The sequence below is a fragment of the Lepidochelys kempii genome, chromosome 7 (assembly GCF_965140285.1).
Source record: "Lepidochelys kempii isolate rLepKem1 chromosome 7, rLepKem1.hap1, whole genome shotgun sequence".
Classification (NCBI taxonomy): domain Eukaryota; kingdom Metazoa; phylum Chordata; order Testudines; family Cheloniidae; genus Lepidochelys; species Lepidochelys kempii.
The window spans coordinates 61736531-61763759 of NC_136386.1; the positions used below are offsets into that span (position 1 = coordinate 61736531).

At 40.7% G+C, this 27229-nt stretch overlaps 1 protein-coding gene across 7 annotated transcripts in view; it reads left to right on the plus strand.

Moving 5' to 3' along the window:
* The window catches only part of ADK (adenosine kinase), a 542329-nt gene that overhangs the window by 160440 nt on the left and 354660 nt on the right, over window positions 1-27229 (plus strand). For all 7 annotated transcript variants that reach the window (XM_073353161.2, XM_073353156.2, XM_073353153.2 and 4 more), the window contains one exon: window positions 12868-12946. In XM_073353161.2, coding sequence (XP_073209262.1) covers window positions 12868-12946 — 79 coding nt within the window. Of the gene's footprint in view, window positions 1-12867; window positions 12947-27229 lie in introns of those variants that run through there.

A 27229-nucleotide genomic window follows, 5' to 3' on the forward strand; every position in this document is an offset into this window, starting at 1 on the left:
TTTTCTAGTGAGCATAGATAATATGTAATACACCAGTGAAAAGGAGCCTAATAGAACAAAAATGTTCAAATCTAATTTTGACTGTAAGTTCTTAGATGCCAACAAGACTTGAACAAATTACTGTTGATTCATGAATGCAGGTTTAACTTGAACAAAGGTTTATTGCAAATACATTTGAAGTTTAATACAAATACATTTGTATTAGCAAATACAAATGAGTTCAACATTTCACACACCACCTATAGTTAATATAGTACAGTATTTTACTGTTGTATCTTGCCCTAGCCTATTGTTTTAATACTGTAAAATTATAGCCATGTAGGAGGAAATGTTTTGATTAAATAAACTTTTGTTTTTACTATTTTTGTTGTACCAAGTATCAGAGGGTTAGCCGTGTTAGTCTGTACCCACAAAATGTAAGAGTTATTTCTGAGGCTGTGGATGGCGTTGTGTTCCATGCAGCTGAGGTTATGGGGCAATTTCAGCCTGTGCACGTCTGTGGATGCACTGTCCTTTGATCTTGGGAAAGGTAGTGGCTGTGTATGAGGGAAAGGGTGCACGTCGGTGCTGTGTGTGTTGCTTTTGTGCAAGCAGCATCTCTGACAGATTTAAGGATGTTGTTGATGCATCCCCGTTATTGGAATTATAGCTGTTGTAACATGGGGTCTGTTGGTGGGGTGGATGAGACTCTGAAAAGCATTTGGAAAATCTCCTGAGAGAGAAGAAAGTGTAGATACTAACTATTGGATTTTAAGCTCCTAGTGAATTCATTAGATACAAGGAAATGCTTCGTTTTCTACTCAGTTGAAGACTTCACCAGAATTTTCACTGTTTTTCATTATTTTGCACAAAGTTAAATTTTCATCCCCTTTATTTCATGTATATTTCTTTCTCAGTTCTGTGGAATATGCACAGGTGAGTAAACTTATAGTTGTCACATGCAATAAAGATTATAGGTTTCTAATGTTCCTGTCCAACAACATTCCCTTAGACCACTTTCTTGTTACTTAGATGCTCCTTAGTTGTATAGTCCATCAACTACAGACTATTTTTTTTATGAGCATGTATCCCTTTTAACTATTTGTTTCAGATTTAAGAGGGGGAAAGTCAAATGCTATTACTATGGAATGCAAACTATTAATCTAATTACATAGTAGATAGAAGTTCAAGGTGTATGTGTGCATGCCCATGGCCGTGTACTCTATGTATATACAGTATATATTAGTGTGTCTTTTGCAATAAGTAAAAGCAGAAGCCTAATATTTTGATTGTTTTCTGATAACTTGGAAACATAACTGATTTACTTTTTAATTTTTCATCTTGTATAGTGTCAACATCTCAACAATTAATTTTATTTAATTCTACCTGACATTTCTGAGCACAATTCTGTGTATCTTCAAGGATATGTGGTGAATGCATGGGTGGAGCGTGTGTGTGGGAACATTCAAATAGTTTAGAAAAAGAGGCGCCTTCATATTTTAGGGCTTTTCAAGGAACACTTATGTAAAGCTGCCTGACTTTCTACTGAAGAAAGAAAAAAAATTAACTTGGAGAAATGCCTTTAAATCATGATCCTTAAGAGCTGATGTTTTAACCTTACTTTTGAATGACTGTTACTTTTTTTCATCTTGTTTCACTATGCTTAAATGCAAACATATGTGGAAAATCTTCTTTTGGCTTTTATCAAACTGACATTTAAGTGCATTTTTTTCAACCTCGTGAACATTTGTGGTAAAATATTTCAAAGCTATTAATCTTACAATTTGCCTATGCATTTTTTCTCTTTCTTCTGTTAACATTTGGTATTCATAAGCCTAACCTGTTTGGAATTACTGATTTTATTTATTTATTTATTTTTAATTTGCTGTTTGTTTGGATGAGGTGGTTAGGAAAATACTGAATCTAAAATTCTAGTTTGCAGTAGTAAATACTTCCATGAAGAGTCATTGTTTTTTGAACTTCACTGAAAAAGATCATAGTCAGCTACATTCAACTGTAACTTATCCATCATATTCCTAAAATAAGTTGACTCTTCTATGCTGGTAGCTGAACCCAATGGTAAATCTTTTTATTTTTTTGGTATGTTTGTTTGTTTTGCAACATGAATCTAGGTTTGCTTGGTTTTTTTTTCACTTTAACTCTGGATCAATCTAGTGTATAGAAAAATCAGGAGTTAGTTGCACTGGGTAAAGCCAGTCATAGCCAGCGAAGTACTATGTAAACTTTCCCTTGTAGCTCTGCCATTGCACCTCAGTTCTGAAATGCAACATTTTTGCTGTTTCAGGCCTCTCCTTGAGCAGTGACTGCCAGTTGTGACAAGCTTTGAGATCATTTTGAGATGTGGACAAAAGTCCAGAGAGGATTAGGGATGGACTCATTTAATGTGTTTTAACTTTTTGTCTTAGACAGAATTTAAAATCTGAAACCCAAAGCTGAAAGTTTAATATAATCATTAACTTCTCTTCTTACTTAGAATATAAAAAAAAAAAATCAAATGTCCACCTTTCACGGTACAGTAGTATTTTACTTTTAAAAAAGAAAGAAAGAGGAGAAAAAAGAAGAAGAAACTTCTTAATTATTACCTTGCAGTTAAGGTAATAAACTTTTACCTTGAATTGTAGAACTAGTTTTGGTCCATTGTTATTCATGAACACCATATGGAAAACTGTCTTAGTTGATTTCTTAGTAATCCGTTATTAAAACCAGTGTTCCCTCTAATTTTTCCCATGCATGTGTGGAATGAATTCTGTTATGTGCACATCACCTCCATATTGGTGCACAAAACAAAATTCATGTGGCGGGGGTGAGGCTGAGGGGTTTGGAGTGTAGGAGGGGGTTCGGTGCTGGGGCAAAGGGTTGGGGTACAGCGGGGATGAGGGCTGTGGCTGGGGGTGCAGGCTCTGGGGTGGGGCCAGGGATGAGGGGTTTGGGATACAGGTTGCCCTGGGGCTACAGCAGGGAAAGAGGACCCCCCCGAGCTCTCTCTCCCCTCTGCATCATCTGGGCTCGGAGGGAGAGGCGCTTCTCCCCGCTGTGACAGCTCCAGGGCTGGGGCCATGGGATAGGCGCCTCTCACTCCACCGTGGCAGGTCCAGGCCGGGCCGGGCTGGGGCCTGGGAAGGAGTGCCTCTTTCCCGGCTGTGGCAGGTCTGGACTGGGTTGGGGCCAGGTGAGGGTTGCCTCTCCCCGCTGCGGCAGGTCCAGGGCTGGGGGGAGAGGCCTCTCTCCCTGCCACAGCCCTGAACCCCTGCGTGGCGCTTAATAGACTGCTGTGCGGCTGTACAGCTAAGAGGGAACTTAGATAATGACCCTTCATTCCTCTGTGAATTCAGATATTCAACAACACATTAAAATTCTTGTTACTGAAATACTGTATCTGTAAATTTCATTTCCAGTTATTACAATTTATTGATTTTCTATTCTCACAGAAGTGGTAATTACTGATTACTTCTGTCTCCTGTACAGTATGTAAATTATATAGTCTATGTGAGACTCTGGCTGTATTGGACCTGCCTATCCTGAAATTATTAAACTTGGGACACGAATGATGACAGGGTCACCAGATGTATGAGTAACTGAAAATACCAAGTATTGACTGAAAAATAGGATGAATAGATTTTGCAATTGTTTTTAACTAGTTTTTTTTTAACTGGAAATGGTAACACTATCTAAAAGCCACATAATGCCGACTTTCTAGTGGCACTTAAATAGCTCTTGTAGGAATGTTATCTCACTCTGAAGCAATTTTTCTTTGATTTACAATGCTGATTCTTTAGACATTCTGTCACTCATTGCCTCATCTGAAGATTTAAATGGCTTTTAAAAAAAATCTAAATAGTGAGATTAGACATGAGGACATTGGGACGTTAGTCGGGTTCTCCTTGCTGCTATACAGTAAACTGAGATCTGTGTCTAGCATGACCTGTTCTTGCAACTGAAAATGTTAGGCAACTAGAGAAGTGAGATAAATGTAATATATATTACCCAAACAATTGTTTTACTGTCTTATTAAAGCAGCAAGTTGCAAGGATGTTGAACCTTTAACAAAGATCTTTTCTCCTAACTGCTTGTCAGGCAGTTTGTGTTAACAAAAACAAACAAAAGAATTTGAATAATCTAACTAAAAATCCCCGGGAAAAATAGGTGAGCCAGGACCTGAATTTCTAATATACAAAATAAACAGAAAAAAACATATGAACAAATAAAACACCTTCAGTTACAAATACACTTTTCCCCTCCTCCTCTGCAGCAGCTTTTAGGCAGCTGATCTTTAAAATGTGGCTTCCTGCTGGTGTGTGCTATAGAGTCATCCTGGGTAACAAGGAAATACTTAAGAAAATAGCCAAGAAAACCCATCTTGCTGAAAAACAAGAAACTACATTTCTTTTTACTTCTTGAAGATAAAGTGGCCCTTGACATCTGCATCAACAGTGTCTTTCTCTCAGGCATTTTTTCTCTATCTGTAACTTGTGTAGAATGGTTTTTAGGTCCGTTTTTTATACTCATTTATACAACTTCAGAGGTCAATAAGACTTGGGCTCCAAAGTGCCTAAATCCCTTTTGAAATGGGATTTAAGCACTTTTGAAAAACGTAACCTTATCTATAAATATCCAGAAGGATATAAATCTATATGCGGTAGGAGGATCATCATTATTCCATGGTTACAATATGTGTGAATAAAGGAAGATGGTTAAATTGTTTTACTGATGGTTAAAAAACTAATTTTACTCATCTAATCCACAAATAATTTTGACTGGAATTCATACCTAAGTGAGTTTGCCATGTTAGATTTACAGGACCTGATTTTGGTCTCACAATAATGTAAATGAAGAGTAATTGTATTAAGGTCAATGGACTGACACTAGTGCAAGACAGATGTGCATAACAGAATCAAGCCCATATTTAAGCAAAATAAAATTAGGATTTGTGTAGTCATGTTGGCAGCCATATTGTGTGTGTATAACTTCCAAGTTCCATTTTCAAAAGAGACTTCGGAAGTTAATGGGATCTAAGATTCTAAGTCACTTTTGAAAATGGGATTTAGGTTCCAAAGTCACTTAGGACCTTTTGTCTTGTTTGTATTCTTTTAGACACTCCATTCCGGAAAGTTAATGCACTTTAAACTCAACAAGAACACCCCTTTCCATTCAGTCTTACACTTCACTGTGAGGATAGACAGAAGATATGAGACGACAATAAATGGATACCAACTTTGGCTGACTTTTGCTTTTTGGTTTTGTCACAAGTCGATTTTTAGACTGTAAGATCTTTGTGGCAAGGACTGGCATTTCCCAAATGTTTTTAAAAATGGTACCTTGCACAATGGGGCTGTGATCTGGGTGGCTTCCAGGTGCTAGCTACTGCAATATAAAAATTAAATCTGAATAATTGCAGTACTCTTATTAAGTTGCTTTTTCTGCTTTCCAAGTCACCTAAAAAGTGAATCTCTTGTTCAGATATACCCTTCATCATCAGCTTTTATTAGCAGTTCAGTTCTACAAAGCAAGTGACAGACGTGCTGTCATTGCCAATGTTGTGTATGAAAACAGTAACATACTTGCATTCTTTTTGGTCAGTGCTATTGTTAATCAGCAGTACCACAGCTAGAAACATGTTTTGCTACTGTTGCAAACATGTTTTCTCTAAAATATGATGATCAAATTTATGGTACCAAACTCATGGCCTTCTGGATGGTGCTGATGGTGAGATTTATTGCATTGTTGAAGGTGATGGTATGTTCAAAGATCGACAAAAGAACCAGAGTTCTCAGATATGCCAGAGACTTCAGAAATATTCAGAAGGATCATCAGTTGCAGAACCAGAAACAGCAATGTTAGTCTAGCTTATAAAGTTCGAATTTTCTTGAATTTGTCCCAGACATGATAACAGTTTACTCAGCGCACACACACAAGGTGCCTTTGGTATCCACTGGCCTGAAAGATCGTTGCTCCAGTTGATTTTTTCCCCCCCTAAAACAAAAATATATAGAAAAGCAAATTTAACGCTCTTGAAAGGTGCTGGCATGGAATTTCCTATTCGTAGGCCAGATATAGTGCGGACAATGGCACAGCAAGTTTCCCCATGCTCCCTTGATCATGTACTGATTTTTTTTGTCTGTCCAAATGTTAATTTTTAAAAATGAAAATTCAATTTAAAAATGAAATCCAGTTGTCATTCTTAAGTTTCAGGTCAGTAATTGGTTAATGGACTCTTGTGGATAAATTAACACATTTAATTGATATCAGCCTTACATCATGATATTGAAGACAGTCAGCAAAAGGGATTTCCTTGCATTTTCTTTGAATTGACATATTCACCCAAGGCTCCTGAAGACCTTGTTATATAAAACATGAGGAAATGAGGTGTTTTTTTTTAATACTTCTGATTGAAATAGTGAAGGGCAGCAGTCAGAGTCTCACTGTCTGCATGCCTAATTCAATGAAATAATTGAAAGTAATTTTTTTACTCTCCGCTGGCTGTCACCTTGAGATTGAAATATTAAAGACAATATTTTATCTGATGCCAGTTACTGCATATTTATTTTAGTTTAGAAGCCATCCTCGTTGTAGCCAAACCTTCATTACACAGACCACAGAATAAAGTGATTAAATGCACTAGAAGTCACAGCTCTAAATAAAGAGAGACAGTAGGGCATCTAGTATATATTAATACAAGTAGTCTTGAGTTACCTCTCAGTCACCAAGGCAGTTGTTGTAGCAGGTATTTTCTGGTAAAGAAGTTAATATTTTAATTGCTATGCTCATAGATACACAAATAAATATTAACCATATGGATTGGGTACCAAGCGTTTAAACTGATAGAAAATGTAAGATTTAATTTTACAAATTTAATTTTATAAATCTTGCTGAAACATTGTTAGTTCATGTTGTTGTTGCATTTCTTTATTTGTGAAGTGGTTGTTATGAGACATATTGTTGTTGCTTTTTTCCCTCAGCAACTTGATATCAGTAGAGGTTGCAATTGCTTGGTATACAATTGGTAGATAATTACTAGTGTGGATGGCTGTGAAAAGCATATGTAGTAATTTAGTTTGTGATACTTTCTAATTGCCTGCCTGTCGTTAGTTTGCTAGGATGGGTATCTCATTATTCAAACATTTGAAATGGAGAATCATTGTGGAAAGAAAAAGATCATAACTCTGACCTTTAACAGAGTATTGAAGTACATGAGTAATTATTGGACAATTATGTCCCCTGTCATATGCTATAGAGAAGTATGTGTGTATGTGACAGGATGGATAATATGGTTTAGGTAGTGTTTTCCCTGCCCCCCGCCATCCTGAAAAATATTGTTTTGATAAGTATTTTAACAGAGGCTTCAAAACTGAAACAGAATACGTGAAACCAAAAAAACCTATATATCGGTCGCTAAATTTGAGCTTAACAAGTTGAGGCTTTTGAGTGTAAATATGTAATATTGTAAAGTGAGATGTAAACTTGGACCCAATTAGTGGACTTTAATAGAAGCTTAAATTGTATTCAACTTAGTGTTGAAACTTAACTCCGGTACATGATCTACTATTTGATGATAATGATTGAATTCCACCAGTACTTAATGGTATGTACTATATAACTGGTTGTAAGTATTATAGAATAGGCAGTACTCTTCTCGAATGAAGGGTGGTGGGAGCTACAGTTTTGACTACTTTAATATTAATGGATAACTTTCCATTTCCAGCATTTTCCTTATAATAGTTCTCTTCAGGCTCTTCTCCAGAAAACTGAAATGTGTGATAGCAGATACACTTTGTCAGATAGAAACTCTTCTCAGTCTTTCACTAATCCATCCTCCATACAACTCTTTCAGTTCTCAGTACAATGGCAAAAATGTTGAACTAAACTGTGCTACTTCTCTCCTTTGCCTTTCTCTTGTTGTAGTCCTCCAGCCTCAAACAAGGTAAATGATAGCAAGAAATTAAAAACCTTTAATATTTTAAATTCCACTACTTAACCTATTTGTGAGAGACTGAAGAGATAAGTTACTCAAAGAAAATGCAAGGAAAACAGGACCAAAGGTGCAGAGGTGAGCATTTTTAGATATTTCCTGTGCCCACATTGCTAAATTTTCTGTGTGTGTGTGTATGTGCAAATATAAAATTAAAACAAAACTAGAAAACAAAATTCTTCTATGAAAAGTCAATGTGCCAAATTTTAAAAGTAAGCCTCGGATTTTAGATCTAATGTCCATGTACATCTCAGCTCAACCTTAATAGTCATTGCTGATGCCTCCATTTTCAAAGTAATTTGCAAACGTGACTTAGAGGAAACTATTGTAGAATCATTAAGGTACAACAGCTTATAAAAGTAGTCTGTGAATGGATTTCATAACAGAAGCAGCAGCCTCTTAGCAGCACAGATACTAATAATCAAGAGACCCTATTGATGATGATTTATTTATTTAAGGTGACATGGGTCTCTGTCATAGGATAGGAAGTTTCTATTCTGGATATTGTATGATAAAACTGCTGTGCAACAAGGTTTTCCATCTATTATAGGAGATTGTCAACCCAAGAAAATAAATATAATGAACATCTGGAAGCGTAACTTTCATATTAGTATGGCTGTAATAAAATGACATTGTGGGATTCCATATTTGATTATTTACTTGTACAGCAGATTGCTAAGCTGACCATTCAGAATGATGTATTTGAAGTACAGGTCAACTGTACTTCAGCTCTCAAACTAGAGATAATGCTTGTAGCCAATCATAAATGACAGGTTTCAGAGTAGCAGCCGTGTTAGTTGACCTGGGAAGAACTTCCTGTAAGTGAGTTTTACCAGAGTAAGGACTACAGAAGCAGCACCAACCTCGTTCCACTCAGCATCCCAAGAACTTAGTTCGACTCCAGACTTCATCACTCAGTGCCACATCCAGCCTCACTTTGGTCAGCCATGACACTTCAGCAGTCTTCTCATGGGGCATCTAGTTCTAGCTGACAGACCCCAATTACCCCATCAACACCTGAAAACAGATAGAGTACAGGGTGAGAAGGAGTATTTAACGCCTTGAGAAGTCCAGTTGATTTCAGTGGGACTAATTGAGGAATAACTTACTACTAAAAGTAAGTTATGATATTCCTCTTCCTTCCCTGAGATATCCTTATGGGGATAAGAGTCCTGCAGCTTGCTGAGAGCAGTGTGGGTGGAGAGCTAAATGAAGAATACTTTGCTGGTATGCATCCGATGAAGTGAGCTGTAGCTCACAAAAGCTTATGCTCAAATAAATTGGTTAGTCTCTAAGGTGCCACAAGTACTCCTTTTCTTTATGGTTATAGAGCACAAGACAGAATGGAATGTAACTCTTTCTGATAGATATACTGTATCTGGATCATGGTCGTTGGCATTTGTGTTTTGGCATTAGCAAATATGTTGAAAGAAGATGCCTTTTTTTAATAGTCACTTTTCTGGCTGACGTTTATTCCTTTTTCATTGTTGTATTATAGGTAATCTATATTTATATAATAAGATTTTGTGAGTCACTCTGAAGTCTAAAATCTCCATTGAGTCAGGGTGAAGTGATGGAAACAGCCACAAGCATGGTTGAGAGCTCTCTATGTTCAGAGTATGTCCAGGTTGACTCATCACTGGGTTTCGTGGTCTGTTACGATCAAATTTTTAAGTTTTCAGCCATTTTGACTTTACAAATTACCCTCATGCAGTGTATAGCTTGTGATAGATCCAGGCCAGTTGGATACAGCAGAGTAGCAGAAGGCAGATATACTGGCCACTAGATTAACAGTTTTCTGTTCCCTGACTGACCAGAGCAAAGGCTGCTCCAGGCTAATGAGAACACCTGACTCCAATTAACTTGCAAATAGTCAGGTGAGGCCATTAAGCTAATGTGACCACCTGACTCTTAAGGCCCCTCTGATACTATAAAAGGGCTCACTCTAGTCAGGCAGGGGAGAGCCAGAGGAGAGGAAGTGCGGCTGAAGGGCTGGTTAATGAAGACACCCTCAAGTCATTGGTAAGGGAGCCCTAAGGTAAGGGTGAAGAGGGGAGAAGCAGGAGAGCTGTGGGGAAGTGGCCCAGGGAAATGTAGCAACTCTGGCAGTGAAAGGTTGGCTGCCAACAGCTCCTACCATTAGGGTCCCTGGGCCGGAACCCAGAGTAGAGGGTGGGCCCAGGTTCCCCCCAACCCACCTCTACAGAAACACCTCCTGCGGGGGGAGAACAGGCCCCTGTCAGGACCAGGAGGCTAAACTGTCCTGGTATGAGGCCATAGGAGCAACAGAGACTGTGGGAGTTCCCTCACCGACCTCCTTGCTGACTTATGATGAAAAGGGCTCAGTAGACTGTATCCCTGACCCTAGAGAGAGAAAGGCTATGTGGAGGGTTGCAGTGAGCCTCTGAAGCTAGCATAAACTACCTGGAAGTGTGGGACCCATGGGGACAAGGTCAGAGCTCTGCCACAAGCTACAGTAGGCATGTATTTATGCCATGCCTAGATCAATAGTCCCCAAACTGTGGGGCATGCCCCCCAAGGGGGGAGTGGAGGAATGGGGTGTGTGTGGCAGGGCCTGGGGCAGCCCCCACAGGGGGCGGGAAGGAAGCACCACCCAGCTGCAGCTCTGCTCTGCCCCTGCTCTGTGCCCAGCTCTGGCCCCAGCCACAACTCCACTCCACCCCCTTCTCCATCCCCAGTTAAGCTCTGCCCTCATTGCCTCTCAGCACACACACCCCTCTCTGGCCAGCTCTGTCTCTTGCTCCAGCTTCAGCACAAACTCCTTTGCTGAGCCAACTGTGCAGTAATGGTAGAGGGGGAGTGCGGAAGGATTCCACTAGTAGTAAGGGGGAGGGCATGACAAGTAAAGTTTTGGTACCATTGTCCTAGACCATTGTGATATCAGAGGTAACTCATCCAGTCACCACCCTTAGTCTGCAGCTATTTTGCCTACAACCAGTGAAATGGTTGTGTGAAAGAGACTACACAAATCAACACAACCAGCACACATAATAATCCCCCAAATCACTTTGTAGCCTAGAATGTCAGTTGAGTCAGCGTGAAAAATGGAAACAGCTACAAGCATGGTTGAGAGTTCTTTTTGAATATAATATCATCTGTTCAATCATCCCTTGGATTCACAGTGTGTTGCCATCCTATTTTTAAATTCTCAGCCATTTTCAGCTTTTTTTACACACTTCACTTAATGAATTACATTCTTGTGACAGCACAGGCTTTCTGCTACTAGTATTTATTGTAAGGTTGGATGGGTGCCTAACTTATTTAAAAATTATGTGTATTAAAACAAGGGGAAAGTGTTTTCTGTTGATGTATGAACAAGGAGACAATAATGAAAAAACTATCAGGACTGCGACACATGAAAAGTAACATGCATAAGTTGAAATGAAATAAATTTTCATACAGTGTGCAAGAGTAGTGGTTCTCACTTTTGTATTGGTGACCCTTTTCACATGGCAAGCCTCTGAGTGCGACCCCCTTATAAATTAAAAACACATTTTTGTATATGTAACGCTATTATAAATGCTGGAGGAGAAGCCGCGTTTGAGGGTGAAGGCTGACCGCCCGTGGCCCCTAGGTAATAACCTCATGACCCCTGAGAGGTCACGTCCCCCAGTTTGAGAACCCCTGTGCAAGAGAATGCACTTATTAGTCAACCTCCTATTTTCAGAGATTATCACAAAGAATCCACAAATTGATAGAATACTATTCTGCTCCATCTTCATTAGAAGACCACTTCTGTTAAACTATTTTAGTTGGTCCCTTAAGACAGGTTTCACTATATTTCTCTTGAATATTAGGATTTTTCTTGATGGTAGTCCAAACCTAATTAGAATTTTACATTACTTTTGTACTGACCATTTATCGATCTTTCTGGAACTTAAACAATTCAACTTGCACTGCATTTTTTAACAAAGTCCCTTTCATTGTTTCAGTGGTAGCTATGCACCAGATCTAACTAGTGGAACCAGACATTATTAACTTATAATTGTTATGTACGTTATGTTAAAAACCGTGACTTTTCCTTTTAAAGTAATCAAGCTGTCTTTATACATATTTTTATATTGTGAAAAATAGGTTTTGCTAGTGAAACCAAGTGTTCTTTCAAAACATTTGGACAGCGGAGCTTTTATATTAATTAATTTATTTTTTACACAATGATCCAACTTAGAGGACTAGAAAACTGAAAGAGAACTGGTCTGCCACAATTTACACACATTTTACAATTCTTATTTTTTATATCCGGATTTTCTCAAACTAGCAGTAGATCTATTTATAAAGTTCCAATACCTGACAAACACAAGTTAAAAATTCATGCTTTAAAATATTGTTTAAATTTTGAGTGCACACTATTTGACTAAAGTTTTAAAGCAGATAAAGTATCTTATTATTATTATTTATTATTTTATTATTGAACTTTTATGTTACGTATTTAGCTAGAGGAAGTGTGAATCAGCACCTCCTCATTGGTTTCCTTTCATTTTTTTTCTTTTACATGCGAGCATATACTTTAGAAGCTTGAAAGTTAACTATCATCGTGCACAAGCTCCAGATGCTGTATTCCTAAGACATTCTTTAAATGTTCTAGACTTACAATACAACTGTAAGGGAGTGAAATCAAGTTGATATCACTTGCTTTGTCATTGAGCCAGTTGCTTAGTGCGCATACTGTGCATGCATGCTATTTTAGTCTGAGTTTTCTCAGCTAGCACCTTGTAAAAGAGCTAATATGTCTGAATTTCCTGTTTACAAATAACTTGATCTCATACATTTCTAATTTAGATGCTTATATAGTTTTTCACTGTGAAAAATTACAGAATCTGACTGCCTTTCTGTCTCTCTCCTTTTCTCCCCCACCCCCCTACCCCGGTGGTTTCTTACAGGTTTGAAGAACTTGTGAAAAGGTTCAACGTAGAATATCATGCTGGTGGCTCTACTCAAAATTCTGTTAAAGTGGCTCAGGTTTGTTCTTCCTTAAAAGAAATTAACTATAAAATATTCTAAAGGTGTTCACTGTTAAACAACTTCTTGTTCTAAGTTGCTTATCATGTTGCCCAGAGGCATTACTCAGTGAGTGCATGTTAGTCTGTAGCCTAAAATAAGTTGAGCTCTGTACTCTAGAAGTGACTTTAATATTTTTTTCTTTTTTTTTCTGTTGCACTGTTATTGTTCAAGTTGCAACATTTTAATTATAACCACATTTGTTTGTTAAGGTTTATAACCTGTGCATAAATGATTGAAGTGAAAATTTTTTTACATGAGGAGAATTTTAGAGATATGAATATCATGAAGTTGGGCTTCCACTGATCCAAGGTAGATTTTGTGCATTTTGATAATGGAGAATGTGTTTTGTTATATACTAGTGAATGAAAGCTAATCTAGTAATACATTTTGTGTGTACAATTGTAGATGCACCCACCACACAATCTGAAAGTATATTGCATAAATCCCATGATTTAAAACATGCAACTTTTATTTAGAATTCTTTTACTAACTAATGGCTGGTTTGTTGTTCTTCAGACTTCCTATGTAGATAAAACATATTGCCAGATACCTTCAAATGCTCATTTTGAAGAAGTTAGATTGTAATTCAGCAAAGTTATTAAGCTTTGTTTTGCTTTACAGTTATATTCACAATTTTCTCTTACTCAAAATAGCTATTTCCCATAATTTACAGTGGGACTCCAGCTACCAAGTGGGATTAAAGGCGTTTATGTCCTAGGTAAAGATGATCGCTACTTTACTATTGGGAGGGATACCCTAATAAAAATAGCATCCATTTTCTAATGTTTCCAACTGGGCTTTGAAGCCATAGACAACCATTAGGAAATATGGCTGCCATTTCACTAAGGCCATCACGCTTTTCAAACCTTAAACCTACCAGTCTTTGACACAAGCAATTGAAAGGTATGACCAATGGCTGAAATGTGAACTCCTATGTTTTGTTGTGTGTCACATCATAATTCAGATTATAATAATTTTTTATATAAAACCTGTTTTAAGATCGTTCTTCACTCTGTAAATTAGATGAAACATTTAAAAAAATAGAAAATGAACTGGAAAAATAGGAATTTTATCACGTTCACTTATAAGGACCACTACATGGATCATCAGTAGAGTTTCAACCCAAGACATTCAGATCTTGAGTCCATATCGCTACCATTTGAGCTACGGAAGATGGTGGTAGTAGTAGCATAGGCAGCTGTTCTCTGTTCAGCTGTTCTCTGTGGACCAAAGGGGATTTTTGAATGGATTTCACAACCATTTGCAAGACGTGCTGAATGTCAGGAACCATGGCTTTGTTCCTAGCTCTGGAACAGTGGTTTACTGATTACAATCACTTACAGAGTTGACAGATTCTTTCTGTGAGTGGCTGAGACTGAAAGTTAATCATAGAAGTACATTGGTTCTATTTTCATTTCTTTTGCAATGTTGCAGATAATTTATTTGTAAAACGGAGTGAGTGATACTTGACTGTCTCTTAATATAGGGGTTGCTCAATAATAGGTCTGTGAAATGTACAGAAATATAAAGAAATATAAATAAGAGCAATCAAAAGACGTGAAATGTGAACTCCTGGTGTCCTGCCTCCCAGTTCAGTGCACCTTCCACTGTGCTAAAATGTATTTTGTTAGGGAATTTGTCACTCACATAAACTGGAACTCTGATTCAGCTAAAACGCAGTAGACTTGAGAGCTTTGATGGTCATGTGAAATTGAGGCTGCCCAGTAAAGATGGCCGCCTCTTAGCTCGTCTTTCCAATGGCTTTGAAGCTACAGGCTGCTCTCCATGAAGTTCCCCTCCATCCTCTCCCCACTATGCTCTAAGGTTAAGAAACTATAAGAAGGTTGTCTATGCTGTAAACCCTGACTGAGTCTGTGGGTGATACCAGCCAGGGTTGCCAGTTGAGAGCTGCTTTGATTTCCAGTGTTGTGAGTTCTTCAGCTTCAGTTGAAGTGCTGCATCTTCGACAGAGGGTTCTCCAATCTAGACAGCCATAGCTGGCCCAGTGGAGCAGAGATGGCACTTGACAGATTCCTTTTCTCTCCACCCAAGGTGTTTGGGAGCATTCTAATTAAAATTTTGCATTATACTATGCTGGAAATAAATGTTATGTCTCCTTATCAGTTGGAGGTATCATCCGTGTGGCGGTGGACTCTGTTGCCCTCAGTGGAAATATGCCCTCTGTGGGCATTAGAGGTGTCCCATAACTGGACCTTTCCTTGCTTTCTAGGGTTTGAGTCAGTGGAATATTACATCTATACAGTCTCAATCCCTTTTTAAAGGGTCTTTATTTAGATCATTTATATAGTGCTATTAAAATATGTGCTGTTTCATCAGAGTAAATATAGGGGAAAGGGTCTGCCCCAAGTAGCTTTCAGACAAATTAAAGTGAGGTTAGATGAGCTAAGGTAGTTGATCCTGGAGGTAAGTGCTTTCTCCAGAGGCTACAACAGCAAATGAAGGCTAAAATGAAATATTGTAACATCTGAAAGGTGTATAATGAAGAGACACACATACTCATCAGAATGAGGCTTTTGTTGAGTTGGTGCAGAATATTGTCATGGCCCCTTCTCCCATAAGGGCTTTAAAATCCAGTGGAGTTTGCTGACTGAAGATAGACCAATCAATCTACAAGTTTATAAACAAAGTGTGTAAAACAGTTAGGGTTGCTTGTTCCACTGAATAGGCATGCTTTACCAACTAACTGTAAGTAAAGGAACAGTAGTGCAGGAAGCTTTTCCAAGGCCTTATCTATAGAAGCTATAGAGAGGGAATATATACAATTATTAGAGACTGGAGATAGGCCAGTGTCATCAAACTACCAGGCCAACTGAAACAGGCCAGTTAGATGGAGGGCTAAGAAGGTTAGAACAAGCATCTTAAACTTAGTGTGCGGTGTGGGGTTGGTAGGCAGGTGATTGGATAGTGTGGGGAGTCATGGCAGAAACATTGTTTGAGTAGGTGGGCAGCAGAATTGTCAACAAGCTAGTTATTTATAGAAAGAGCCAGGAAGATAAGCTAGAAATCAAGGCAGAAGATAACAAAAGCTTAATTGAAGAGAGAGAGATGACTTGTATAAATTTTAAGTCAAGGTATAACCCGACACATGGAATCTACAAGGAACGTTTAGAATGGTAGGGCACGAATCCAGATAAAAGTTTAGACGGGAAAAGCATGTGATAAACAGTGTTTCATCATCAAAAAACTCAGTGAGAATAAAGAAAAATGAGAGAAAAGAATATTAAGGGTACATCTACACTGTTTAAAAACAAAAAACTCACAGCAGCGAGTCTCAGAGCCCAGGTCAACTGACTCAGGCTCATGGGACTTGGGCCACGGGGCTAAATATAGCAATATAGACATTTCTGCTTGGGCTGGATCCCAGGCTCTGAGACCCACACCCCTCATTAGATTTCAGAGCCTGGGCTTCAGCCTGAGTGTGAATGTCTATGTTGCTATTTCTAGCCCTGTAGCGCAAGCTTCAGTCAGTTGACCTGACCGCTGAGGGTAAGTCTAAACCGCAAAACAGAACCTGCAGCAGTGAGTTTCAGAGCCCAGGTGACCTGACTCAGGCTATGTCTACACGACCAATTTTTGTCAACAAAAGTGATGGTGACACCCAAAACTTGACATAATAAAAATCAGAATCTCATATTCACATTTACTCCCTCTGTTGGCAGAGCATGTCCACAGTGGGGGCACCATCCTTAACAGTGTGAGCATTGCACTGTGGGTACCTATCCCACAGTCCACATCAACACCTTCTGTTGCTAGGTGATGTGGGAAGGCAGAGCAGATTACAGTGCATCTTGGGCCCTGGCTTAATGTCCTGTGATGCATTGCTTTGTGTCCCAGCAGTCCATGGGCTTCCAGCTTTCTTTTGCGGCATTTTTGCAACAGTCATTCTCTGCTGTGAACCCCAGCATCTTTGTGGGAAGAGATGGATCTCGCACTGCTCTCCAATGCTCTGTTAACTGTCATGAAGAAATTGTGAATGGCAGTTCAGTTAATTGTCAAGTTCCTAACTGAAGAACACTTTCAGGCACCCGACATAGATTACTTTTGGCATTCACAGAGCAGCTGCATAGGGTAGATCATCACTTTTGGGCGCACCTAACAAGCTGCTCACCTAACTGAATGGTGGGATCGTATTGCGATGCAGGTGTGGGATGAAGAGCAGTGGCAACAGAATTTTTGGATGTGGAAGCCACTTCCTGGAACTGTGTGTGGAGCTCGCCACAGACCTGTGGCACAAGGACACCAGAATGAGAGCTGCCCTCTCAGTAAAGAAACATGTGGCAATCGCTGTATGGAAGCTGGTGACTCCAGACTGCTACCAGTCAGTCGCGAATCAATTTGGAGTCAGGAAGTCAACCATTGGGGCTGCATTAATGCAAGTGTTCAGGGCAATTAATTGCATCCTGCTACGAAGGACCATGACTCTGGGAAATGTGCATGAAATAGTAGACGGCTTTGCAGAAATGGGGTTCCCTAACTGTGGAGGGGTGATAGATGGTGCACACGTTCCAATTTTGGAACCAGACCACCTTGTGACGGAATACATCAATAGGACAGGGTACTTCTCCATGGTGTTGCAAGCGCTTGTGGATCACCGTAGGTTTTCACTGACGACAACGCAGGGTGGTCCGGGAAGATGCATGAGCCACGCATCTTCAGGAACACCAGCCTGTACAGAAAGCTACAATTGGGGACTTCGTTTCGAGATCAAAAGATTATAGTGGGGGATGTTGAAATGCCCAGAGTGATCCCAGAAGACCTGGCATACCCTTTATGGCTGTGGTTCATGAAACCTTATATGGAACACCTGGACAGCAGTAAGGAGAGGTTCAACAACAGGCTGAGTATGTGCCAGATGACAGTTGAATGTGCGTTTGGCAGATTAAAGGCACGCTGGCGATGCCTATATGGCAGGCTAGACCTCAATGAGGATAATATTCCCATGGTCATAGCCGCATGCTGTACGTTGCATAATCTCTGTGAAGCTAAGGGTGAAAGATTTGCTCAGGTGGAGTGCTGAGGCAGACCGCTTAGCTGCTATTTTTGAGCAGCCAGATACTGGGCTGTCAGAGGGGGCCAGTTTGAATCAGGGAGGCTTTGAGGCAGCACTTTGACAATGAGCACCAGTAATGTATATCTCTGTCAGAGGTGCAAGTTTTCCTAGGATGCAATGGTGTCATTTTGGGCCTTGTATTTCCATAAGACAATGATAACAATGCCTGTGCATGTATTGGTGGTACCTGCAATCTCAATTTGTAGGGAAAAAAATAAAGGTGATTCACCATTAAATAACTTTGATTTTATTGAACAAGAAACAGCACACACAAAGACACAGATGCCTGATGGGAAGGAGGAACCAGGGAAGGACAGACTTTCACAACTGTATGTAGATCCAGCTATCATTGTGAAAGCTTTCCTAGGGGGTGGAGTGAAGGGGAAACCAAGAACTCCTGGAAAGTGGAAAGGAATGTGCAAGTGGAGTTTGTGGGGGAAGGGAAAGAAAAGTGTTCTGAATGTGCTGCAGAGGAGGGTGAGCATGGATCTGCTCAGTCTGCAGCACTATTAAGGACTGTAGCATCTGCATTTGCTCCTCCATTACTTTAATCATCCTCTCAGTTGCATCCTTAACAAATGCTTCATTCTCTTTTCTGTCCTGCTGTTTGGCTTCCCAGCAGTCCTTACGTTCCCTTTTTTTTTCTGCATTGGAACACTGCAGTACCTCCCAGAACAGGTCGTCTTTGCTGTTTCTTGGGTGCTTTCTTATCTGGTGGAGATGCTTGGCAGGGGTGTGTGGGGTGTTCCTCAAGGCCACTTCTGGTGAAGCACAGGGGACAATGCACAGAAGCGGGATTGTTAAGTTCACGCACAGCATTGTAACATTTCAGTTAATACACCTTTTGCAATATTGCCATCACCTTCTTACTGACCCTAGCCAGGCACATATCTCTGCGAACAGCCAAAGCATGGTGAGTGTTGGAGGTGGGGTGGGAGGGCCTGCTCCACATGGGGAAAAGTGCACACACTCTCTGCAAGGGTCATGGTGCAGCTTTCTATGGAAAATTCTTCCACATTTTTCCACTGGTGGGGATCATTCTAGCAGACATCTAACTGCTACAGGTAAGCAGGGAAAGGAGGGTACATCTACTCCATGCTTGTGGCTTCCGCCCTGCTCCATATGCTGTTCACCAATGTGACGCTTTGGTCCCTGCACAAGTGATTGCCAAATGGTGTGGGAATGTTTCCTACAATGGGGGACGGAACAGAGCTGCTCTGCCACAGAACTTTTGGCAGAGGATTACCGAGTACCCCCAGGAAACTTTCCTGGAGATCTTGCTGGAGGATTCCTGTGAGATCTCTGCGAGCATCAACATCCTGTTCTGCTGTACAGATTAGCTACACTGGGAAATGTCCACCTCAAGGAAACACAGCCAGCCTCCCACATTTCTATACCCTGAACCCACCTCCGCACTACACAAGCCACAGCCACTTACCAGACTCATCGCCTGCTTCTTTCTCCCGTGATAGCGACTGCTGAGGCAGGCTAGATGCCTCTGGAGTGGAGAACAGTGCCTGGTTGCCTGGCTGACCGGGCAACCCCGCTGGGAGCTGTACATCCTAATCGAATTCCACCTCTTCATCAATAACTTAGTCCTCTGGGTTAGGTCCTCTTTCATCTGCCTCCATTCCCTCGAAGTATCCATGAGGCTCTTGACAGTGGAGGTGGGGGTCGCCACTGAGGATAGCGTCCAGCTCCCTATAGAACTGACAGGTCTTAGGTGAAGCATTGGAGTAATGGTTCGCCTCCCTCGCCTTATGGTATGCCTGCCTTAGCTCCTTTATCTTCGCTCTGCACTTCAGCGTGTCCCGATCATAGCCCTTTTCACACAAGCTTGAGAAATGTGCCCATAGGTATCCCAATTCCTACGGCTAAAGCGCATCTGGGACTGCACAGCCTCATCTCTCCTTAATATACTGATCAGATCCAACAGCTCCACAGTGGTCCAAGCAGGAGAATGTTTGGTGCGATAACCCACCATGGCCACCTGGGAAGATGTGATGGGACTTCTCCATGCTGAGCCAGCAGGAAATTAAATTTCAAAAATTCCTGGAGCTTCTAAGGGGGAGGGGCGGATCTTTGTTTACCTGGCTGCAGGACAGTGGAGTTCCAACTGCTGACTGGAGCGGTAAGGATGGGTATTGTGAGACACCTCCCAGAGGCCAATTAAACCAATGAAATCAAGCGTGGTGTCTGTACTGGCACTTAGTTGAGAAACTGGAGAGGAAAAAGACACAAGTCTCTCACCGGGATGGATGTTGTTTTTGTCACCAAAACCGGGCATTTTTCCTGTCAAAAGTCGCATTGCCATGTGTATGCACTATGCACATACTGTTTCTTAGACAAAAAGCAGTTTTTGGTGAAAAAACTTGGTAATGTAGGCAAGGCCTCAGGCGTGCTCTATGGAGCTAAAAATGGTAGTGTTGGTGTTCCCGCCTAGGTTCTGAAACTTGGCGAGGGGGTGGGTGTCAGAATCCAGGCTCCAGCCTGAGCAGGAGTGTCTACACTGCTATTTGTAACCATGTAGTGTGAGCCCCATGAGCCCAAGTCAGTTGACCTGGACTAAGACTCAATGTCCTGGCTGTTCTTTGGAAAGTGGACATACCCAAAGACTTGCTGCCTTGGGTCTTTTTTTGGTAGTGCAGACATACCTTTAGAAGACTGAAGGGAATTGGAAACTGTGATGGGGTTGAGACTTACCACCACAGCGCCTCCTGCTGTTCAGTCTGGGAATTAGCTCAGTTCATGCAGATCGCCCTCTGCCTGTGGTGTCCTGTCCGTCTCTCACCCTCGATTGGCGTCTCGACCCGCATTGCTACCAGTGTCCTCTTCAGGACACTGCCCTCCGGCAGTGCCCCCCAAGTCCACACTCGCCCCCTTGCAGGGGCGGGAGTTAACAGCAGTCTTTCCAGTCACTCCTGCTGCAGTGGCCAACCACAACCCCTTGAGTCTAGCCCCTCTGTTCAAGGGGCAGTTGCAGTTCAAGTGACGGTTGCAGGCCACCCTTCCACAGCCAGGTGCTGTACAAGGAGGAAGCAGGGGACCCAGGCCCGCCCACTACGCTGGGTCCCGACCCAGGGACCCTCTAGTGGCAGCCTCCCTGTCCTCCTTCTCTCCCCTTGTCTAACTGTCCCTTGTCTAACATGGGCCACTTCCCTTCTGGCCTTCATATCTTCTAGGCCCTTTCTATCAGGGCCTGCATTGTGGCAGGTATTGGGCTGGAGCCATTCTATGCTCCCCCGAGCCTACCCAGCACTGCTCTGTCTGAGGTGCCTGTCTCCTGCTCAGGAGACAGACCTTCCCCCATGAAGGGCCTAGCCTAGCCCTGATTGGCTGGCTGGAATACTGGCCCTGATTGCGCACCACTCTGGCCTACTCTAGCCCTATCTCTCTTAGGGGTGGAGCAGCCGCCCCACCAGAGAAACGCATAACTGTTTGAGTAGATTGGTGAGGGTGAAAGCCTCAATAAAGTGGATAATGGAGGAAGTGATTTCAAAGTCTTTGCTCATCCATTAACCTCCCTTTTTAAAAACTAAAATGTATCCAACATGTAGTTTCAGATAGATACTGATATGAAATTAGGGCTTGGCTACACTTGCGAGTTACAACGCAATAAAGAAGCCCCAGGTGCACTAGCTCACTACCCGTCCACACTGGCAAGGCCCGTAGAGCGTTCTGACTCCGCGGCTACAGCGCTGCTGGGACTCCGCCTTGGCGAGTGGAATAACGTTTGCTGTGCCCCCGCTGGAGCACCATGGCGCCAGTGTGAACGAAGTGTTGCATTACTGCACTCTGATCAGCCTCTGGAAACGTCCCATAATCCCATTAAGTCAAGTGGCCACTCTTGTCATTGTTTTTGAATCACTGCAGGAATGTGCATATGCCCTTTGAAAGCTCCATTTCCAATAGCCGGCTGCTTATCTGCTCCGAGACAAAGCAAGCCATTAGTGTGGAATGCTGTGTGAGAGAGATAGAGGGTGGTGGGGTCTGCTGCTGTCTGAATTTACAAGACAGCATGGTGACATGCTCTCAGCCCCCCAGAAACCCACTCTCTCCCCCCACATATTCACAGCACACTCCCTATCAGACTCCACCCCTCCCCCCATTTGAAAAACACATTGCAGTCACTTGCATGCTGGGATAGTTGCCCATAATGCACTGCTCCCAATCCCGCTGCAAATGTGGCCATGCCAGTGCACTTGAAGCTGTCAGTGTGGACAGACTGCAGTGCTTTCCCTACTGTGCTCTCCGAAGGCTGGTTTAACTCAAAGTGCTCTACATCTGCAAGTGTAGCCATGCCCTCAGACTCTAACATCACTGAAAACTGCATGATCCAAAACATGATGGAAGGATGTTTCAGGTTTAAAATCTCAAATTCAACACTACTTGCTTCGGTAGATTCTAGATTTTGGATTTGTCCTTTGTGTAGAATTTTTTTCTTTTTGTCTTGAACATTGAAATAATGATGCACATTTACAAAAATAATAAGAATTCTTTAGGATTGCATCTTGCTGTTAATCTCATTTTAATTTATCTCATTAAAACTTGGCTTTATATCTCTCATGATATGTGACATTTGCTCTCATCTGAGATCACTGCAGTGCCTTCAAACAATTGGATCCATTGTATTCAATCTGCAAAATATGTATGCTAGATAGCTGTATACAGATCATGAATAATGTATTATTGTTTGAGTTCTGCCAACTACCTAAATTCAGATTTGTGAATATAGTATTTCACTACTCATGAACATCTTTCTGCATTTTTTCATTAATATTATATACTTGTCTCATAGCAAACATTGGCTTGAGGGGGCAAAACAATAAAACTCACATCTTTGAGTTTTAGGAATCATGGTGATAGCTGCTTTAAAGGAACCGAAGATAGTTTGTGTGTTCAAAATTAGTTTGTATTGCGGGTCATGCTGTACATAAGAATGGCCATACTGGGTAAGACCGAAGGTCCATCTAGCCCAGTATCCTGTCTTCAGACAGTGGCCAATGCCAGGTGCTCCAGTTGGAATGAACAGGTAATCATCAAGTGGCTCATTCTGGCAAACAGAGGCTAGGGACACCATCCCTGCCCTTCCTGCCTAATAGGTCCATCAATGGCTATCTTTCATGAATTTATCTAGTTCTTTTTTGAACCGTTATAGTCTTGGCCTTCACAATGTCTTCTGGCAAAGAGTTACACAGGTTGACTGTGTGTTCTGTGAAGAAATACTTCCTTTTGTTTGCTTTAAACCTGCTGCCTATTAATTTCATTTGAAATTAGTTTTTGTGTTATGAGAAGGAGTGAATAACACTTCCTTATTTACTTTCTCCGCACCAGTCATGATTTTATAGACCTCAATCATATCCCCCCGTAGTCCTCTCTTTTCCAAGCCGAAAAGTCCCAATCTTATTAATCTCTCCTCATACAGAAGCCATTCCATACCCTAATCATTTTTGTTGCCCTTTTCTGCACTTTTTCCAATTCCAATATATCTTTTTTGAGATGGGGCGACCACATCTGCAGTATTCAAGATGTGGGTATACCATGGATTTATATATAGGGAATATATTTTTTGTCGTCTTATCTGTCCCTTTCTTAATGATTCCCAACATTCTGTTCGCTTTTTTGATTGCTGCTGCACATTGAGTGGATGTTTTCAGAGAAGTATCCACATGACTCCAAGATCTCTTTCTTGAGCGGTAACAGCTAATTTAGACCCCATCATTTTCTATACCCACATGTCTCATGACTGTTCTTTTAATGTGGGGGGATGAGAAATACAATCACTTGGTTTATTTTTCTATTTCAATTACTGGTGGTAGTTTACTGTTTCAAACCAAATCTGATGACAATACAGCTGATTTTAAACACTAATGCGGGTAGCCCTGTTAATGAAGAGTTGGTTTGTGGATGAGTGTGCTTTTAGTTTTGGTATTGTGAAAGTGCACTTACGATCGAGAAAGGGACTGTAAAAATAGCACCTCCTTACTCAACAGAATTGTTCTGGGTTGGTACTCAGTTTCATATCCGCTTACTCTGACTTTAACGCTTCTATTGTTGCTGTGAATCCTAATCCAACTAACAGAGAAAGTGAGCTGTATTCTGTTGTCTCTTGTATTATACAGAGGATTAACTAAATTCTCATTGCAGAATTTCTATTACTAGTGATGATGCTTGAGCGACAAAGAACACAGCTTGTCTTTCAGATTTCAAGATGAGTTTGAAGGGCTGGCAGTTATTGGGAAAAAGATCTTTTAAGTTACAATTTTTTGAGCAAATGTGATGCAGATAAATCTGGAACCCACAATGCTGTGTTTACAGTACTCCACAGAATATAACCACACATTAAGTAATCACCTCATATTATTTTGTTCATTGCCTCTCATTACCTAACCTTTAAATTTAACTGCATATAGTTGTATAATATTTAACAAGAATGTATTGTATCTAAACTTGTTTCAAAAATATAACAGTCTTATAACTTTATTGCACATGTGCTAGATAGGCTCAAGGTAGTTTTAAAGGTTTGTTGCCTGAAACCATTATTTTCCCCCTAGAAATGTTTCTCTAGTTTGCACTCTATCCAGGTAGACTTGTGACAAATTCTGTAATCTTGAGTGCTGAAACTAGCTTTGCCACTATCTTGCTTTGTGGCTTTAAGACTTCACCTTTCTGTTTCACTTTTCTCATTTGTAAATCATAGAATCATAGGACTGGAAGGGACCTCGAGAGGTCATCTACTCCAGTCCCCTGCACTCATGGCAGGACTAAGTATTAGCTAGACCATTCCTGACAGGTGTTTGTGTAACCAGCTCTTTAAAATCTCCAGTGATGGAGATTCAGCAACCTCCCTAGGCAATTTATTCCAGTACTTAACCACCCTGACAGTTTGGAAGTTTTTCCGAATGTCCAACCTAAACCTCCAGTGCCGCAATTTAAGCCCATTGCTTCTTGTCTGATCCTCAGAAGTTAAGAAGAACAATTCTTCTCCCTTCTCCTTTTATGTACATGAAAACTGTTATCATGTCCCCTCACAGTCTTCTTTTTTCCAGACTAAACAAACCCAGTTTTTTTCAATCTTCCCTCATAGGTCATGTTTTCTAGACCTTTAATCATTTTTAAAAAGAAAAGAAGTACTAGTGGCACCTTAGAGACTAACCAATTTATTTGAGCATAAGCTTTCGTGAGCTTCACAAGTACTCCTTTTCTTTTTGTGAAGACAGACTAACACGGCTGTTACTCTGAAATTAATCATTTTTCTTGCTCTTCCCTAGACTTTCTCCAATTTGTCCACATCTTTCCTGAAATCTGGCGCCCAGAACTGGACACAATACTCCAGTTGAGGCCCAATCAGTGCAGAGTAAAGTGGAAGAATTACATCTTGTCTGTCTTACAATGCTCCTGCTAATACTTCCCAGAATGATGATGCCCTTTTTTTTTTTTTTTGGCAACAGTGTTACACTATTGACTCATATTTAGTTTGTGGTCCACTATGACCCCTATATCTCTTTCTGCAGTACTCCTTCCAAGGCAGTCATTTTCCATTTTGTATGTGTGCAACCGATTGTTCCTTCCTAAGTGGAGTAATTTGCATTTGTCCGTATTTCATTTCATCCTATTTACTTCAGGCCATTTCTCCAGTTTGTTCAGATCATTTTGAATTTTAATCCTGTCCTCTAAAGCACTTGCAACCCCTCCCAGCTTGGTATTGTCTGCTAACTTTATAAGTGTATTCTCTATGCCATTATCTAAATCATTGATGAAGATATTAAATAGAACCAGACCAGAACTGATCCCTGCGGGACCCCACTCATTATGCCCTTCCAACATGACTGTGAACTACTGATAACTGCTCTCTGGGAACAGTTTTCCAACTAGTTTTGCACCCACCTTATAGAAGCTCCATCTAGGATGTATTTTCTTAGTTGGTTTATGAGAAGGTCTTGCGAGACAGTATCAAAAGCTTCACCAAAGGCAAGATATACCACATCTACTGCTTCCCCCATCTGCAAGGCTTGTTACCATGTCAAAGTTATCAAGTTGGTGTGACACGATTTGTTCTTGACAAATCCATGTATCTTCTCACCTTATTATCTTCTAGATGTTTGCAAATTGGTTGCTGAATTATTTGCTCCATTATCTTTCCAGGTACAGAAGTTAAGCTGACTGGTCTGTCGTTTCCCAGGTTGTCCTTATTTCCCTTTTTATAGATGGGCACTATATTTGCCCTTTTCCAGTCTTCTGAAATCTCTTTTGTCTTCCATGACTTTTCAAAGATAATTGCTAATGGCTCAGATACCTCCTCAGTCGTCATCTTGGGTATTCTAGGATGTATTTCATCAGGCCCTGGTGACTTGAAGACATCTAATTTGTCGAAGTAATTTTTAACTTGTTCTTTCCCTATTTTAGCCTTTGATCCTACCTCATTTTCACTGGCATTCACTATGTTAGATGTCCAGTCACCACCAACCTTGTTGAAAACTGAAAAAAGTCATTAAGCACCTCTGCCATTTCTACGTCTTCTGTTTCTGTTTTTCCCCACTCATTGAGTTACGGGCCTACCCTGTTCTTGGTCTTCCTATTGCTTCTAATGTATTTGTGGAATGTTTTCTTGTTACCCTTTCTGTCTCTAGCTAGTTTAATCTCTTTTTGTGTCTTGGCCTTTCTAATTTTGTCCCTACATACTTGTGTTGTTTATCTTTATCCTTTGTCATTTGACCTAGTTTCCATTTTTTGTAGGACTCTTTTTGATTTTTGATAATTGAAGATCTCTTGGTTAAACCAGGGTGATCTTTTGCCATACTTCCTATCTTTCCTACACAGTGGGATAGTTTGCTCTTGTGCCCTTAATAATATCTCTTAGAAAAACTGCTAACTGACTTCAATCGTTTTTCCCCTTAGACTTGCTTCCCATGGGAATCTTACCTACTAAATCTCTGAGTTTGCTAAAGTCTGCCTTCTTGAAATCCATTGTCTTTATTTTGCTGTTCTCCTTCCTACCATTCCTTAGAATCATGAACTCTAACATTTCATAATCACTTTCACCCAAGCTACCTTCCATTTCAAATTTTCAATCAGTCCCTTTCTATTTCAATCAGTTACTCCCTAAAATCAAATCTAGCACAGCCTCTCCCCTGGTAGCTTTCTCCAGCTTCTGATATTAAAAAAAATGG